This window comes from Apis cerana, linkage group LG8 (assembly GCF_029169275.1).
Source record: "Apis cerana isolate GH-2021 linkage group LG8, AcerK_1.0, whole genome shotgun sequence".
In the NCBI taxonomy this organism is placed as follows: Eukaryota; Metazoa; Arthropoda; class Insecta; order Hymenoptera; family Apidae; genus Apis; species Apis cerana.
In genome coordinates this window covers 1,948,298-1,968,251 of record NC_083859.1, presented here as the reverse complement: position 1 = coordinate 1,968,251, position 19,954 = coordinate 1,948,298, and the positions used below count along the sequence as shown (strand labels likewise).

Sequence of the window (19,954 nt, the reverse complement as noted above, 5' to 3'; positions counted from 1 at the left end):
TTCGTAACGACAACAGTCGACGACAATGCAACGACAACAACGGCAATAACAGCAATAAGAACTTCCTTTATTGTTTCCAGTCTTTTCTTCGCTTTCTTTCACTTCTTCCTTTTTTCTTCTGCTCGATCGTGATATATCGATACTTTCTCTCTACATTTTATTCACTTTTACAAGTCCGTCGTTTTGTATTAATGTACACGAGCGCCAATGAAACAATTCAGGATCCAGCTTACCAGGAAGCAGGTTAGCTAGGTTAGAATATCCTGGCTGACTAGAAACGATGACTAGAAACGCGCGTTCTTTCTTAAAATATTTTTCACGTGCGGCGAGCCGTCGATTCGCACTGCTCTGTAGAAGATTCAAATTTAGAAGCGTCGTATCGGACGGTAAAAAAGCGGGCCGCGCGCCTCGACCAGTTCGCGGTCGAGCCTGAAATAAAGATTTGAGGAAGTCGCGTGGAGAGCATAAGAACGAAAGAGAGACAGAGAAAGAGAAGGAGGAGGAGAAGAGAGAGAGAGAGAGAGAGAGATTAAATGGAGAGGAGGGGGGTCTGGCCGTGTTGCACATACCAGTCGGTCCACCTCGCCTCTGAAGTTCGCCTCGGCACGCCGAGCTAACATCGACGAGGTTCGACCGCTGATTGGCCCTCACAGAGATCAACGTCAGACGCCACCTCGCCAATTGCGCGACGCCGTATATGCCGCGCATGCGTGCTATTTTCAGACAGAACAGTCGCGGTAGCATTCCAAGTTCGACCGTGCGTTGAACGACGTTGATTTTGATTTTGCCCAATAAATGTTTAATTATTAATTAATTTTATGTTTATGTTGGGTTATGTTGGTATATTGGTGACATTTATTTTCACGGTGAATTCAATACGAAAATAAAAATTGATTATAATAGTTGAAATCAATATTTACGAGTAAACCTTTTGTCATAATCATCAAAAAGAACGTTTTGTTCGATTGCAACTTGTGATATCAGTATTTTATTAAAATAAATAGTTGTAATTATTAACATATACTTCATTTTAACAAAAGAAAAAAAAAAGAAAAAAAATAAAAATAAAATAAAAATGATAGAAAAGATTTATGAAAAAATTACGATAATTGCAATCTTACAATTAGGTATTTATATTTAATAATTTTATGAATTTTGATTAATTTATAAAATATATTCTTAAATTGAATATATAGTATTGTTTATAAGTTATTCCAATATTATGTTTTAAAATTAACATATAAATAAATTGATTTTTATGTAAAGTGATTTAAGTGTTCTCAGATATTTAAATTAAAATTTAGATCTCTATTTTATATTATACTAAAACCATTATATTCTTTTTTTTATATATGTATTATTATCATATAATTTATTTTATAATTTATTTTTTTTTTAATGAAATGCCAAACAGAATTTATGTCATCACATTATGTTTTTACCATAGTTTTATTATGAATTTATGCCGAGAGATAATTATCTTATTTTTATGAATATTTCAAAAATAATTTTTAAAAAATTTACTTAAAATATAATTTTATAGAAATATATTATCAAAATATTATAAAAAGATATTTTATAATAATAAATATTTTAAAATAATGAAATATTGTTCTAATAAAAATGTATCATACTATAAAAATATAATAAAAATGTATCTTTAGAAACGTTACTATGATATAAATAATAAAATAACAATCACATAAAATATAAAATAACATTTTGTCTTAAAAATATATAAAAATCAGTAATATTAGAGAATGAAATAATGATTATAATATGAATAGTTCATATTAAATTGAAGATTAACAATTGGTTATTCACATATTATTCATTTAAATAATAAATAAAAATCGAATGTTTCAAATATAAACTAAAATTCTCTTGAGCAATTTTTATATGTATGCATCGATTTTTCGAGTACAATTTTATTTTAACTGTTTAGATTATTTGAATATAACTTAATCTGAATAAAATCTAAGATCCTTAGGTTATTGAGTATGATACCATGCATAATGAAAATACTTTTATATATCAGATGCTTGAGTTAATATTACAGCTGAACTATCAATCCGTATATGTAATTATTTACATTAAAGCTCCTTTATTCCCACCTAATCCATTGTACATATTATACAACGTTCAATTTTTAATCTCACTTTGTTGTTTTCTTTTATTATTTCTATCTAACACATGTTACACGCACAATATACAAACAATATTTATCAAACATCTATTGAACTAATTAAAATAACATAAAAATCATCTGTATTTATCTAAATCTTTTTTATGAAAAAAATTTTTTCCAATTAAAGTTTGTTATATAATATATAAGGTTATATATTTCTTACTTAAATATTTATAATATTTTATTCCATTGAAAAATGATTAATTAGAGAAAATCAAAAAAAAAAATTGTTTTTATTGTGACGATTAAAACATTATGAAAAAAAATTTGACGCTGGAACATATATTTTAACTCGTAAGTTATTAATGTCCAAAATTGACATAGCGATTGATCAAATATGTTGTGATAAATATGTTGAATTACAAGAGAAGACAACTACAGAGATCATATCACGGTGGATGCTATTGGTAAACTCGAAAATCCAACTCAATAAATATTAAACGAGCTGAGACGCTTGATGGTTGCTAGCGACTAGCTTCCATCAGTTATTCGCAAGCCATCCGACAGCCGTGTGAAATGAAATTGAATCGAGGATCCACGTTCGAATCACTTGAACTCCGCGAACTTAGTTACGTAACATTTCAAATCGATTTCAAGAACCTAGAGGGCGTTTTTTCCGAAATAGTATTTGTATCTGAATAGCATTTGGATTTAAATATTTTAAATACTAGGGAATTTGTATAGGTTGGTAATATATATTATGGAAACTATGTAATTTTAATAATTAAATATTACGGAAATTTAATGTTAAAAGTCTAATTATGCATAATAGCTTTGAAATAAAATTAAAACTGATTAATTTGTTACATAAATATTTAGATAAAAAATATTTGAAGTAATAAATTAAAAAAGTAATAGAATATCGTAATATATCGTAATATAGTAATAAAAATATAAAATCTGTTATTACACTTTTAAATCTTTTAAAATTGTTTCACAAATCAAATAAAAAATTTAAATGTGAAACTATAATAAGACAAAGAATTATTACAAAAATTTAAGAATGAAATAAATTAAAAACATATACTAATTCAAAGTTTAAGCAAAATAGAGAAAAAGAGAAAAATCGATGATTTGAATAATTCTAAATTTACTATAACTTATTAAAAGTAATTAATTTTCTGATTAAATTTAATAATTATAATGTAATTATATAATATATAATTATAAAATGAAGAACTTAAAATTAATTATAAAATTACAAGAAAAGATCACTTTTATCAATTATCAATATTTCGGAAAGAAACTCTATCGAGAAAAAATATTTATAAATTATAGAAATGGCTATTAAATTAATTTGTAAAATTTAATAAAATTTTAAATTCTTTAATAAAAATATTAAAATAAAAATCTAACATGTCACTACTAAAAAATATTATCCATTAATAAATAATCCCATCTCAAATTTCCCATTGAAATTAATATAGCAATTGCGAATCGAAGTATCTTTTATTTGAAACAAAGGCATGAAGAGAAAAACCAAAGATCATCAAGACCGACAAACATAAAAATGTCTTGTCGAATCATCTTCGTTGCGAAAAAAGCTCACAAGCAAGAGCTGGCAATGGCTGTCGATATTTAACGAATTATCCCAGGTGCGGGTAAATATAAATCTACTCCAGGTCGGATCGTATGTATTATGCATGAGCTGCAATGTAGCTGTCCCCCTACAGAGGTCGGATAACCTAACCCGTCGAGAGAGCAGGCAAGTGTTCAATATATCCTAGTCTATCGATCTCGTCGACCGAGCGCGAAAAGACGCGAGAAACGGGACAGTGGATAAGTAATTAATATTCTCCAGATACAGATAAGGAGCAACACTATGGCTGAGGGCGACACCAGCTAATTCTAGTGGACGCGTGTCTACACTCGAACTCTTGGCCTAAAGAGGACCGTCGGAAAAAACTCTACTGACTTCGCGAGAGATATAGGAATATACACGATATCTCATTGTTCATAGCAATGACAACTAAGTAAAAAATAATTCTTCGTGCAAAAATAAATTGAAACGAACAAAATAAAACTTTTTCATTTGATTTTTTTTTTTAATTTTTAAATCAAATCAAATGGAAAATTTTCAAATACAAATAAAGTTAATTTAATTCTTGATTAGATACAAATAAATTGTCGATAAGAGGTAATTCTACATACGAAAATAAGGAAAAAATGTAGAATAAATTTTGTTTGTTTAAAAATTAAATTTGAAAATCAATTATACGATTTTTTGTATACGATTCCGATCTCTTGATTTTCTCAAAAACAAGGATGATAAAATTTATATATGTAAATTAAAATTTGCATATATAAAACAAGAGCCATAAAATTTTATTCCATATTTTTTATTATTTTTATACGTAAAATAATCATTTATCGATAGTTCATTTGTATCTAATCGGAAATTAACCAATATCACTTGTATTTAAAAAATTTTTAACATAAACTTGATTTATTTAAAAACAAAACTTTAAATAAAAAAAATTTTATTCTTTCTTTTCCACTTATATCTTCGTAAAGAATCTTCTCTTGCTTGATCACGAATAATGAGACATTCTGATGTAAGATATAAGAAAATTTTTTTATGAATCGTTTTAATTTTCTAATATATTTAGATATTATTTATAGTACAATAACTGAAAAAATTTTTATCAATAAAATATAGTATAATATAATAAATATTGAAAAAAACTTAAAAATTGTTAACCAGATGGAATTATTAATTTTTTTCAAGAGTGTTTTATCGCATATGATGGTGAGTAAGGTTGTTTAACGGTTACAACACAATGTGTGCAGCAAGTAGGCTGATCAGTGGCAATTGTATCTGCAACAATGGCAGATGTCAAATTGTCAGATGATCTCCGTTGAACGCGGAACATAAGCTACTTTTGTGAAGACACGCCGATACATTATGCATTCTAGAGCGTGCGAGTTTACGCGAGATGTTTTCGAGAAGTTTGCATCACAAAAATACTTTGGTCGAATGCCTGAAACTCTCGATAACTCGCTCACCAAATATTTAACGAGAGATGCATTTCTTTTCTTGGATCGAAAAATAAATGATAATATTCAATAATCACTTTAATAATTTAAATAAGTATTACTTGCTTATAAAAAAATTTTTCAAATTATATTTGAATATTCTTTCACGATATTAACATTGTAGACTAGAAATGAGATGAATCCAAATTTTTATGCAATTTCACATATGATAAAATAAATTTTTCACATATTCAATACGTTTAAATCTCAACAATGAATATGTAATCATCTATGTTATAAAAATCTTTTATTTAAAAAAAATGAAGATCATAAAATATTTATATGATAAACGAATAAACACATTAGTATACTAATTAGGCATAGAAAATGTTAATGTAATCATTAATGATCAAAATTATTAGTGAGAACTTACCACGTTTAATGCCACGTGTATGTTTTTAATGAACTTTTTCCTCGTATCATTAATGCGTTTCTACAACGCATAAAAAACATGATACCATTAACCATCGATAACACGTTTAACTTAACTTGAAAGAATAATCAGTAATGGTTAAATGTTATTCCCTTATTAATTTCCATTTCTTCCAAATTACGAGAGAAGAATAATGATATTTCTTTTTAATATACGCGTAATATACGCATATAAGTAGTTTAATGGAGATAATTTTGTGCAAGCATACATAAGATGGACAAAGAGCATCGAGAACATTTCCATTTCATCGATTGGTCGCGTTACGACTCGATGGGACAGAACGTATCGGATAAACGTCAGCATGGCAAGTTGCGCGGTCGGAATAATCGGCCCGTTGAAACGTAGTTAATCATAATGCCGATTATTTCGCGGATAGTTGCAGGAACCGACGTCTATTTCCGTTTTACCGTCAGTCTCGTTTCTGTCATTCTCGATACGATTCTATTTGCGAGAGAGATCGACCGGGTCACACGGTTAAGCGTCGTTCATCCGATAATGAAGATGGATTTCTCGAGATTTTCCTGTAGAATTTAATATGAGATGAACGTGGCGCGCGCAGCGCGAATAAATCGAATCGAGTTCACGAAGGCTTTGAAACGATTTCTTCTTTATCGATAGAGATGCATTTTCGCGCATATAAGATCTGAGAGGTTATGTTTTTTAAATTATGGGAAATCGTAAATAATCTATTCGATACAGTTTGATTTATAATATACGTTCTTTTTTGAATGTAAAAAATGAAAAATGTTTAAAAAATTATGTTATTTCATATTATATTATAAAGCATTTCGCTATAATAAGCAAAGTCAAACCAAGTTTAATAGAGCAGAGTAACACGTTTCAATACCCAATTGATTGTTCCTACGCGATTCAGTACAACGGTTGTTTGTACTCAGGGATAGGAGCCCTTAAGCAATAAAAGGGTTAATAACATGTTCCCTGCGTGGGTCGTATATCCTATATTGAATATTCCCTTCAAATCATTTTCTTTGTTAAATTTGAATATAGAATATTTCATAAAATCACGTTTTGATATTTAAATATTTCCAATTATTGTTTTATACCTATTTTCAATTTTAAATTTCATATATTTTTCCCATACAGTTAATATTTTTTACAAGTATTATGACGTATCTCATGAGAGAAAATTTATTAGTTTCGATAATGAATTGCCTTATTTTGCCATTATCAAAGTTATTTTTTCTACAATCACGCGATTTGAGAATCTTTAATGATTATACAGATATTGATACATTTTGTAATAAGAAGATAACATGATCGAGCAATCGAAACTAAACATGACAGAGAAAAAAAAGACAAGAAAGTTTCGTCCGCTTCCTTTTTTTGTTATTTATTCGGCTATTTTCATACGTTAAACATAGAAGAGAAACACATTTAATGAAATCAATTACATAAATAAGTTTTATTAGATTAATTTGCTTTCGCCCTAAATAATATTTATTTATTTATTTACGGAAAAGATTATTTGTGTGTACGCATATATATGAAAACAGCATATCATTATAACAACAACAACAACAACAACAACAATAACAACAACAATGATAATAAAAGCAAAAATAATTATTATAACAAGGATGAAGTTTTTACATTTTACAAAAATTTCTCAGTTCTGGAAGAACTATATAATTTATCTCAACTAGATTTAAAATTATTATAATTATAAAATGATGATCTTCCAGCGATTATTCAATATCTTAAGAAATAACTTGCATCATGTTATAAAAAATACTAAACAAGAGATCCGTATATTTATAAACAAATAACTTTTATTCCCATAGCAATACTTTTCTAAAAATAAATTTTCTTAAAAATAACTTTCTCCTATCTAATTTTTCTATACATTAGAATAAAATAAGATAATAATATCTTAATAATAACTTAATATTATATTTCATTCCGTGAATATGATTTTACTATTATCATAAAATGCATAAAAAAATAAAAAAATACTATAAAAAAAATTATTTATCCAAACACGTCAACAATAATTAATTCAACAAATTTCATCTTCAATATTCTTCAATCTTTGAATTCAATGAATCGACTTAAATTATTAGCTTTTCAAAAGAATATTTATTCTCATAATGATTGAATCGCATCGTTTCGAATTCACATCGTACAAATACGGAATGGAAAATTCGAGTCTCGATTACTCGATGCAATTTCGATCAAGATCAGTTTCATATAAAAAATAATATTGAATCAAGGAACGTACGTGGCGGATAGATAGGATTCGAATTTTCATAGGATGCAACAGGGTTCGATCGAGCCGTTGAAAAAACGTGCTCCGGAGAAAGCGGGGAAAAAGCGAGGAAAAAGGGAACGGTTAACTAGACGCGGATACCTTAGAGCACTGTGTAAAAGGGATGTCGGCCCTCGTGATCTCCTTTTGCTCGACGGTGCGAAGGAAAAACAATACACGTAACAAATACCTTTGGAGAGCCTCGATCAATAGCAATATCGGGACATACTGTGCCGTGGTACCGTATGTATCTTAGATATGTACGAATATCATCTTTGCGCTCCATCTTAATCGTAATCTCGATAATCTAATCCGAAGAGAATTTTTTTTATTTTTTTATTTTCGATAATTCGATCAGATACATTGCAGTTGAAATTATGGAAGCGAAGAGAGTTAATTAAAATTAGGTTTTTCTAAAAATCTTTTCAAAAGATACAATCTTTTGATGCGATGACACGTATGATTTCAATCTTCAATTTTATTATTAATTATCTAAATTATTCTAATTAAAATATGACGATAATCTGACGAACAATTTATATAGAGTTTGATATAGAATGAAAAAGTAATTATCTGGTAGATGATCGGAAAAATTAAATATACGAAACTAGATAAATATTGAAAATTAACGAATCATCAATTTTCATCGAACAATGGGAATCTAGATACCAATCTTGAATCAGTACGGGTTTAACGGGGAACAAAACTCTCGAGATCTCTCGTTTAATCGTCACGAAACGTCAACGGAACGTTTTCTTACGAAAATCTAACTCCCCCTTTAAGGAGGAAAGGCTGTCGTTCTGAAGGAAAATACCAGGTGGCCACCAAACCATCTCGAAGCGAAACTTTTACACTGGTGGTACGAGCGCGTAACAGCCGTCTCTATCCCTCGAAACCACGATATTTCGAAGATCCATGCGGCCGTCTGTTGCCGTACCGGATATCCGCTCATCCTGCCGCCACAGAAGAAACATCTTGGCTTCCGACGACGCTGGAAAATCTCTCTCCAACTCGTTCAATCTTCACTTATGTAAAATACGAACACGTGTCCCGATCTGTTCTGATGTATAACGCCACTCGATAACGGCGTTCTCGGCCGTCTATTGCGTTTCGATAAGTCGATTTAAAGCTCGTTTCGAGTGTTTTTGGTATGGTGGTGGTATGGAATGATGTAATTCGAAATAGAGCCGATCAATCGATTTTCTCGAGATCTCTTTCTCGAGAAAGGAAGAATCAATATTGTTGAGAGGAAATTTTGTTTTAACTTGTTATTTTGGAAACGATGCGGAATTACTTTATTTTTTTTTTTTTTTTTTTTTTTTTTTAAGAGAAATTTCTGATCAGTTTTTTTTCTCGAAGATATTTTAGAAATGATATAATGGTAAAGGGGAATTTTTAAAAATTCTTAAAAATGAGTAAAATAAATCAATAAATAAATTTCTATTATTAATTCCTATGCTTTGATAATTAGCAATTTTATTTTACGCTGTAAATATTTCACGAAGGAAACAGGTTTATAAAAAAAAAAAAAAAGTATGAATAATTCATTGAACTTTTTTTTTTTTAAATATTTCTTATAAAAGATTTCTTGTATATATTTCACAATATGTAAATTAATTTTTCTCTAAGATTTTTAAAATAGATTGAAATATTTATTTAAACATGTATGAATGTAATAAAAATATAATCTATCTTTGCCTAACTAGAAAGATATTTCTAAAAGAATAAAAAATAAATACAACAAATATCTTCTAAAAAAATATAAGAAAAATATAATACTAATAATTCTATTTAACATAAGAAGAAAATAATTGCTATTATTTATATGTTAGAACTAAGAATTCCAATAATTCTACATCCATATGAAAATATAACTTAAAAACTGTAAAGAATAAATAACATTCGTTACACGTTCATTAGAGATGATAATAATAATAATACAATAAATCCATACTTCTGAAATTGTAAAAAGTAATAAAGATCGCGTCGTTGTTATTAAATAAATAAAATAAATAAAAAATATAACGATTACACTTTCTTAAAAAAAAAAAAAAACACAACATCAACGAAAAGAATACAAAATACGGGTGAATAAGAAAAATAAAAATAAAGAAAAAAATTTCTAGAACAAATTTTCATAGCTATCCGCTTTTTAAACGAGACGAAATACGTAGCGGACGCACAAGAGCTGCCATTTAACCGAGGCACGTGTGATCTGCGCACTTGGCACGCGACCAAAAGGGAGAGAATGAGACCAAACTCCGGAGATGACGTCACCGGGTGACCAGTACTCCGAAGATCGGACGAAATCTCAAAGTAAGGCCGGCCGATTGTTCCTGTGTGTCCGCGTTCAGGCTATCGCTATCGCGAGTTATATCGCTTTTCATCGACGACGAGGGGGAGCAACAGGTTCCACAGGTTCTCTCGTGCAGCGAGAAAACGAAGGAAGCCCTTTCGACTCGAGGCGAAAGCTTTGTCTCCGTGATTTGCTCGATCGAAACGATTAAGGAAGGTAATTTAACTGGAGATTAGTTGATTTGTTTGTTTATCAAGAGGAAGAGAAACAAGTTTTTCTTGATTTCTACAATCATCTTCTCGACTCATCCATTGTCTGAAGTTAATTTAAACGTTTTAAAGATTCGAATGTTTCTTTATTCGAACGTTTCATCATTCAAAGATTTTATTGTTGGAGAACTTATGCGATTCGAATATTTCATTGACCAATCGTTGTAGCATTCAAATGTTGCACCATTCAAACGTTTTACAATTCGAATGTTCCACTATTCAAAAGTTTCATAACACAGTATTTTTCGCATCCAAATGCATCAGAAACGTTTTTAGTATACGAATGTTCCGCTGTTCAAATCTTCTACCATTCGATTGTTTCCAATATTCAAACGATTCATAGTCCGAACGTTCCGCTAAAATCTAAACGTTTCACGATTCAAATGTTCCGTTCTCCAAGTTTCAAACAATTCCATTATCCGTATTATCTTAAATTTATTATTGAAATTATAACATATAATTTTTATTTTGAAACTTTTAAAGGAAATGAAGAAGATATTAAACTATTTCCTATCGTTCTCGTCTTCTCTCATAAATTCTCTTAAGATTTATATACACTAGAAACCTGATCGAACATAAAATCAAAGAAACGATATTGTATCTTATTCGCCTCTTTCCAATGACATAATAAAATTTAGAAAAAAAAGTGAAAGATCCGATATTTTCGAAAATGTCTGAATCGAGTCAAAAACAGAGAGATGATTTACTTTCTTCGAAGAATCTTTCTTTCTTTCTTTGCGCCTAAGTGCATCTTTAAAAAGGGGTGAAACCTGTCGATCATTATAACACAGTTTCAAGGTGGTCAAGTGACGAGCTGCAAATTGATCCTCATTCACCCTTCTCTGCTCGTGTGTTCGAGGGAGCGCGCGAGCGCACGAGGTAAAATTACCCTGAAATAACTCTTGCAGATTATGCGAGGTGAAAGAAGATAAAACGCGTGTAAAGAGGCTAGTGAAAGTGCGAACTAATTTAACGTGTAAACTACTCTTGGCCTTTACAACGTTAATCTTCGCGAACGAAATCGAATCGATTTTTCTTCTCCATTTCTTTTTTCTTTTTTCAATCCTTTTAAAATTTTAAATCGATATACGGAATACATTTTACCATTCTATGGAAGAATAAATAAGACACGTTTGTGAAGTAATCATTTCTCTAAGGAATTATTCGAAGAAAATTCGTTCCCTGTAATTGTTGAAATAAAATTTTAAAATTTAATCTTCAAATTATGTCGTTCATTGGATTATTGCAAAACGATCGGTCTGTTGAAAATAAACGAAATATTCGAAAGGACCAACGAATGATCAATTGTGACCAAATAAATTTAATTGGAACGATTGTTCCTAGGAATAACGTGATTAGATATCAAGATAATTTTCGAATGATGATGCGAACGTGAACGAAGAGTGTTCGTCGTTGTTACGTTTGATTTGGACGACGATCAAGGTAACGTGTAAAGGGCAGAAGAACGAACGTGACGTTCGATCTACGCGTCTCTTATTCATCGATCTACATTTATGTATTTACGATCTACTGGGTGTTTCGTGTAAAAAAATATCATAAAAGAAAAAAAAAATTTTTGATTTCTCTTTTCCTCTATCTTTACCATGAAGTTTTCTGTTTAATTTCAATAGAGAGAGACTCAAGTAATAATACTTTAATCTAGAGAATTTAGATCGTATCTAGGGAATTTTCTTGAAGAGTATAATATTTAAAAAGAAAATTATTCAGATATAAGTGTATCAAATGCAAGTCTTAAAAATAATAATACGACATAAGAATTAAGAAATTACTTACTGTTCCACTTGACTTATTCTGCAATCTTAATCTTAATCTCATTGATATTGAATCATAAGAAATTTGACAATTTAGATTAACTTTATTTTTTTATTAATCCCTTTTTAACTGTCTCTAGATATTCCTCGTTCCGTAAATACAATTTGAAAAATTGTCCCTCAATCGTCTTTTCCAGAATAAAAATCCTTTTAAAATTATAAAAAGTACAACGTTACAAACGGCACACTCTGTACATAAAATGATTGGCGAAGCAATCGTCGAATATTTCCCAATGGAAAACTACTCTTACGAGAAAAAAATTTGATTGCTTAACAAAAGAAGAGGAAAAAAAGAAAAAAAAACAAATAAGAAGAGTTCTTCAAACTAAATAACGTTGTATAAGAATGTTTATTTTAATTGTTGCGGAAAATGTGCGCAAAAACATGCCGACCGGCGTCCGGCAGACGCCACGAAACGTTTGCCAAGGGTTAATGAACAAGATGTATGTTGGCCGATTTCAAAATGCAATACCTATTACGATCGCGACCAAATTGTCAAAATTATGCTGGCATGGTTACAGTAGAAAATTATGAGACTATGTGGCTAACACGTGATAAATTTCAATATGGCAGACAAGTTCGTGTATTTTATCTCGTACAAAGATGATTCTATAATGTTTATATTATCTATATGATAATAGATCGATCGATGTTTATTCGTTTTATTATTCTTTTTATCATGTTATGAATGTTATTTATTAAAAATTTTGTTAGTAACAACAAACAAGAAACTACGAAATTTTGAGTCGAAGAATTCAAAAGTGATTTTATTCGTTGCATAAGAACACGAAATTTGTATACTTCGTTCGTTCAAAAACTAAAAAGGAACGATGATATTTCGTAAAAAAAAAAAAAAAAAAAAAAAATGTTTACATGAATCATAGAGGACGTGTATTTGTAAATAAACCACAAGATATTACATTTCCTGCAAATATATAAAAATAACTTGCAATATTGTTATATTTTTTTCAGATTTATCCAAAACGACAGAGGCATTGGAAATTGCATTTAGATGGAACAGCTATGATTAAGAAATGAGAATTTTGTTGAACTGAATAAGATACTGATTGAAGAAAAAATGAGGTAAGAGTAATTGAGGTACATAAATGACTAATATTTTCTTGGTATGAAAGAACGAGATCAGCAAGCAAGCTTAAGATCCTTGAAGTGATATTGTATCACGGTCACGTGATGATGCGACACGTGAAAGAACAAGACGAAACACGTAGATGAAAACTATAGACGATTAAGTCACATTATTTAGAAATAATATCACGAATATTCGTTTCCCGTTCAATCCTATATTCGACACTACACCAAGATTTTACAATTCAAATATTATCTTCGATGGCGATAAATGTAAAACTCGAATCTTTATGATTTTTCACAATCAAACGATGCAATCCTACGACTCGTTCACTAAAGATCTCGATAAAACTTTAGAAAACCGAGAGACGTCAAAACTAGTTCGAATTCAAAAAATCGATCGCTTATTTAGAAAAAAATCCCTTATCAACACCTGATGTCATCCTACAAAACCTACAAAATTCCACCGCAATAGTCAGCAGCCTAAATCCGTTCAAACGCATCACGCGCGAGGGCGCCTTGGCCTAGTGCTTAGAAAATGGTGGAAACTTACGCCGAAAACATCTCTCTCGATTGGCCATGTTGAACTTTCGATACCATCGAATCGTTTCACACCTTTTCAATTCTTCGTCCAATCTTTGAATCTTTAAATAACATATATATTATACATATATATATATATATATACATATATACATCCCAACGTGATCCACTAAATTCTTCCAGAACTGCTCTACACTATTATAGTTTTCTTTTTTCTTTTTCAATTCAAACAACAACTAAACATGGTTGCACGTACACACGCGGTGAACACGCGGATGGAGAAGAAGAATAACGGGGAAATCGATCTCGAAACTTGGCAAACGGCGGGCCGATCGTGCAACCAGTTCAAATTTCAAATTGGATCCGACGACACGAGAAGAAGAAAGACAGGATAGGAAATACAACTCCACTCCATGGCTCGGAACGCGTTTCCTTGATCCTTCGCTCCGTCCAACTGGTCCCACCGGCGTGTACCACCGAAAGATCGGCGGTTAGTGGCGGTCGTGGGAATCAAGGAGGAACGGAAGAAGAAAGAACCGAACGAAAACGTAGGTCCGTCAAGCCGGGAAGAGACAGAGTTAGTGGATAGAAGAAGAGATGTTGCCGGTGTGCCGTGGTGTATTAACAAACCGCGTGAAAAGATCCCAAAAATAATTTCGGCGTGAAGAAATAAATCCGGGTGAGGCGGTCGCGAGGGTGCCTAAAAGAAGGTTCGCCACCGGGTGCCTTCTGGGAATGAAACCGGCATAGTATGCCCGAGTTATAAGAAGAGCGGTGTAGCGATCGCATCGGCTAGTCGCTAAAGAGTTTTGCCGCGGCTAAGAACGGATCAAGGGGAGGCGAACGGGTTTAAACGCGAGAAGCCTCTAACGCATATTTCGAACAACTTGAAGAATCTTTCTATGGGTGCACGATCACGACGGATTTAAAAGTATATACGTACATACATACATAACTACATATATATATATATATATATGAGATATCTTTCGTTCCGTTCTGGGGATGTCCACGAGAAATCACGAGATGCGGATCGAACGAATTGCAATTGTTCGGTGTTTCTTTTTTTTTCTTTTTTTCCCCTTTTTTTCTTTCTTTATAAAGTAAGTAGAATAGAAGCGAGAGAGAGAAAGAGAGAGAGAGAGAGAGGATGGCCAGGATGAGGAGACGGGCCGAATATGCGGCAACGCGAGAGACGCAATGGCAAGGCAAGGCAAAGCAAGCAGGCAGCACAAGCAGGCAGGACTTACCTCTGCTGTTTTTAGAACTCCACTCCCAGAACTGCGCGGGTCGAGCCGAGCCAAAACCAAAATACCACCGATATAGCTTTTCTGCGATGGTCTTTGTGTAAGCGACCAACCAGCTCTTTCGTACGGACATCCAACCGGCTTGCACCGGAGTCGAACGCCCGACAAACTAACCTTACCGACGCGACCAAACGACGACGACGACGACGACGACGACGACGACGACGATGATGATGATGACGAGACACGACGAAGAACGAAAGACGATGCATCGAGGGAAAAAGTATATTGTAATATGAGAATGATATTCGTTTATCGATGTTCAGGGTGGTTTTGGCGCTTGGCTTCATAGGTTTGGTGCGAATGAGAGAATGTTTGATTATCGAAGAATTCATGCGATTGGCCTGTGAATACGATGTTGCGGATACTCGTTATCGAAGAAAATAGGTTATTGAGAATTTATCGTAAGTATCGTTGAATATTTTGAATAAAAATTAATTTTAGGATGAAACAAAGAAGATCGTCAGCACGTTTTATTAGATAATAAATATTTTAATTATTCGTAATTATCGATGAATTTAGTTTGCATTTAATGAATGCGTCATGATTTTCATATAATTTTCTCAAATATGATCGAAATTTATTTATATAAATGCTAACGTTTCAAAAGAAAGGAAAATGGTACGCTTACCTTTCTATTGCATGTAGGAGCCAAAATACAGGGTCGGTGTTGCATTCACGACGATTGTCCTGAAAACGAAAAAAAGAGGATGGCTCTTAATTTTCGAAAGCGCGTGCACATTTAAGAATTTTCAATCCAAATCATCGAATAATTTCTTTCAAATCGCAAGAAAAATTGAAAATCAAATCTACTCCAATCTCGTCAAACATAATAAAATTCTTCGAGCCAAGAGAAGATCCAATATCTAATCTAAATTCTGAACGAAAGGAAACGATTGATCAGATTGAAATGATAGAAAAACATTAATTAAAATCTTCATTGATTAAAAGTTATACCTTAAAAATTTAATTAAGAACCTTAACAAAGAAATGATAAACTCTGATATAATTAAAACTCGGGAAATGAGGGAATAATGACTTTATTTTATTCAAAAAAAAAAGAAAAAAGGATATAAATCGAGGAGAGGGGATCATAAATGGGCGAATGAACCGACGTGACACGATATAATTCCTAAACCATCCCCTGGAAACCGAATCCCGTCCCATCGGTTGTTGTAAAAAAACCGATCGAAAATCGCAGCAGCTCGTCGCAACGTCCAAGTTTCCATAATTACACCGGGACAATTGAATCACCGAACCAATTCCACCAGTCACGATGGAAGATTCAACTGAATTCTTTATGCCATCTCCTCCGTTTCGCCGTATTCACCTTTAATCGGGTTAACGGAGCATGGAAGCTTCTCCAAAATAGTCGGTCGTTATTAATTTAAGTCACTCTTAATACGGTTCCACCAGGAAAATCGTTATCATTCGTTCTTCGTCCCGGTTCGATCGATCGGAATGAACAGAGGGATAACAGAGTTCGAAAGTTCATGCTCCGCTCGGGTCGGACGAGTCTTTATTCTTTGCGACAATTTTTTTTCGGGTCGATTTTTTTTCAAACGCTTTTTCAAGTGCAATCAAATCGATGATGTCCCCTCCCTCTCCGCTGTTTATTTATTTCCTCGAGAATGAAAGAGAAGTGAAAAGATTTGGAAGATTTGATAAACGTATTACACGACGTAATATTTGTTGAAAAAAGATTTTTACCAGTGATCGATATATATTTCTTTTTTCTTTCTTTTTTTTTTTTCTTTTCTTTTTTAGAAGATTTTGACATTGCATCACGCATCTGATACGTTATCAGACTGGACGGTTTAAATTAGTTTATTTTATATTATAACTTATCTCTGTCCTTTTTTTTAATATATTAATGATTTTTATAATTACTTTCATGGCTATAAAAATATATAATGGGATGTAAAATAAGATCAAGTACGGAATGAATAAAAATAAAATGCGTAATCGATCATCGATCAAATAGAATGGCAAAGTTCAAAAGGACATATATTACTATTGAAGACGATTTACTTTTTATTCGAAAGAAATAAGAAATTTTTGGATTGATAAATATTACGTAATACATACTTTTGTTATCTTCTCGTTAACTTCATTTATGTTATCAGTGGCAATATATTACGATATCGTGGATTCATTATTTTCGCTGAAAATCCAATATTTTTTCGATTGAGGCATCGAATTTGGAAAATTGTAGAGAATTTGTATAATTTTTTAACTCGTTTAAGGTATAATTCAATATTTTTTAAAATTATTTTCCATTTCCTCTTCAACATCCACCAGTTATTCCACGCAGAAGACATACGTCAGAAAATGTCAGCTCAAAAAGCGAGCCAAATCTTGAAGCTCAACTGATTCATTGATGAGATCATGCGACTAAAGCGGAATAGTTTTGCCAACTTACTCCTAAATTTCCACTTTTCTCTCACTTAGAGAAATCACACCGCGATAAAAATAATCTTTATTCTTTCCAGAAGAATTCCAGAATATCGAATAGACGAAATCACGCTTCGAAACTTTACAAGAAAATGGTAGAAAGAAGAAACGAAGATGGAAAGATTCCGGTCATAAGAAATCTCCGAAGGAAGATTTACCGTTTCGGATCAAAATTGTAATCAAAAATCATCTAAATCTAAAAAAAGAATTGTCCCTGATCAAATATCCAGATATCTTTCTCTCGAAGAAAGAAAGGAAAATAAAACTTTCTCGGACGATAATTAACATTGGAACAATCCCTCGATAAACGTACCAAAATCCAATTTGCCAAGATCCAATTAACGGCCGGCGCAGATGAAAAAAAGAAAGAGCGTTTTTCGATGGGGTGGGGAAGAGAGTGTGTGCGCGTACGAAAGAAAGGCGACAATAATTTTTGCTTTCGGCGAAGCGGCGGCGGCTAGGAAAGAGGAAGGCATAAAACGACATTGCTCTGGATCGGCACGTGCCACTCGATAAATCTGTCGGCAGCTGACGGCAGCAGCCGGCTGCAGCCTCCCGCCTGCACTTGCGCTTTCCTCCTCCTCCCCCCTTCTTCCTCCCCTGTGTCTTAACGTTTCCTCCGCCCCCGTCTCATTCCACCCCCGGAGTCCCTTCGCTCTTACGTGAACTCCTCGCGACCCTTGCTCGCGAGGGCAACCGTTGCAACCGCGTCTTCTCCGGCCGAACGGCGTAGAGTCATGCTACGTGTGCAAGGACGGTGAATTCGAACGTGATTGTTACTCGATATTTCAGATTTATTAAGATCGAGGGTGGCCAATACCACGGGAAGAAATTTCTTCTCGTGTTATCGAAGTAAAATTTTGTACATACGTACAATACATTGTGATGATACTTAGATTTTGAAGTTATTTCAATTTTGTGTAAGAAGAAATGATCGATTAATCGATTAATCGTGGATTGCAACCGGTGAAGAAAAGACTTTTTCGTTTCGACGTAACTTTAGGTACGGAAAAAAAGGAGAATTTGCCTGAATTATTTCATTGACGCAGAGGAAGTAAATATATCAAATTTCAAGATACGTGTTTTCGCGGTTACGTAAGGGAAGATTCACGATCTGAAAACAGGAAGGGAATTTTTCGACCGTAAACACGTAACGAACGATTTCGATTTTATGAGGAATAGAGGTTCTCTCCTCTTAGGCCCGTATTCCGAACGATCCGGGAGAGCCTGGATCCCTCCCAAGGGAACGTGTGCACACACGTGTGTATAATCCACGCTGCTACTTAATGCGAACGACAATGCTTAAGAGGAAGGGCTTCTATGTTTCTATGCTAACGTTTTATTCGAGGCTAGATAATCTCTGCCTGTTAATATCTAAACATTGTAATATAATGTATGATTTCTTTGATCAGGTATTTGATTTGATTAAATCCACTTTCTTATCTTTATTTTTATAGAAGGATTATTTAAAATGCATACAATTGAAACGGATAATTTATTTCCAGAATATTTAAAATGATTAAAATTAAATAATTTATAGCCTGAATCGAGAATATATAAAGTATAATATATTTATTTTCGATATACGTCGATATATCATTTAAAATTTAAATGATTATAAATTAAATAATTTATAAATTTCAATTTTAAATCTGGCATTTTTTCTTTCTTCTTTAATAACACTCACTTAACTAAATATTATATACAAATTAAAGTGAAGCATCTTTTTTACCTTTCTTCTTTCTGAAAGAAACCACCTATAACTTAAGGTCATAGATTATAGTTATTTATAGTTCGAAAATGTTGCTTGAAGTTTTATTTCGTATACCTTCTATATTTCATATGAAACACGATGTTAAAACATAATGGATCTCCGATACTTAACACTTTAATAATACATTTTGATATGAATAATAATAAAAATAACGATGCTCTAAAATTTTAGATCAGCTTGTTACAAATATTTAATTCTTTAAATCCGATATAACGATAAATATAATTATCGAAATTTTTCCAGACGGCCAAGTTTTAAATTAAACTTTCCATATGTTAAAAAAATCATTGCCCGACATCATCCCCGTGATACCGGCGTCCGCAACTGCGCGTTAGCAACAGATGGAGAGCGCTGTGTATCGCGTATTACGTATCGCACATAAAACGACCAGTTATACGCATACACACGGTACATGCTTCATCGATCAGCCAGTTACTTGCGTCATTGCGAGCTCTCATGCTCTCTTGCTA

General features: G+C 32.2%; 1 protein-coding gene and 1 long non-coding RNA gene across 9 annotated transcripts in view; one reads left to right on the top strand and one right to left on the bottom strand.

The window, feature by feature from the left end:
- The window catches only part of LOC107996802 (myocyte-specific enhancer factor 2), a 60,481-nt gene that overhangs the window by 25,151 nt on the left and 15,376 nt on the right, over positions 1–19,954 (bottom strand). For 3 of the 7 annotated variants that reach the window (XM_017055037.3, XM_017055046.3, XM_028666244.2), the window contains exon 1: positions 13,960–14,096. The exons of 1 other annotated variant lie outside the window; for it this stretch is intronic. In XM_017055037.3, the coding sequence (XP_016910526.2) occupies positions 13,960–14,006 (47 nt within the window). In that variant the 5' untranslated portion in view covers positions 14,007–14,096. Of the gene's footprint in view, positions 1–13,959; positions 14,097–15,199; positions 15,340–15,887; positions 15,947–19,954 lie in introns of those variants that run through there. 3 more of the 7 variants (XM_017055056.3, XM_062077945.1, XM_017055075.3) reach the window with 2 other exon arrangements.
- Positions 429–19,361, top strand: LOC114577801 (uncharacterized). 2 transcript variants are annotated; one of them, XR_009830753.1, is made up of 3 exons: positions 429–10,435; positions 13,293–15,660; positions 17,749–19,361. It is a non-coding gene; the product is annotated as an uncharacterized LOC114577801 (long non-coding RNA). The 2 variants fall into 2 exon arrangements; XR_009830752.1 differs by having other exon boundaries at positions 13,293–19,361.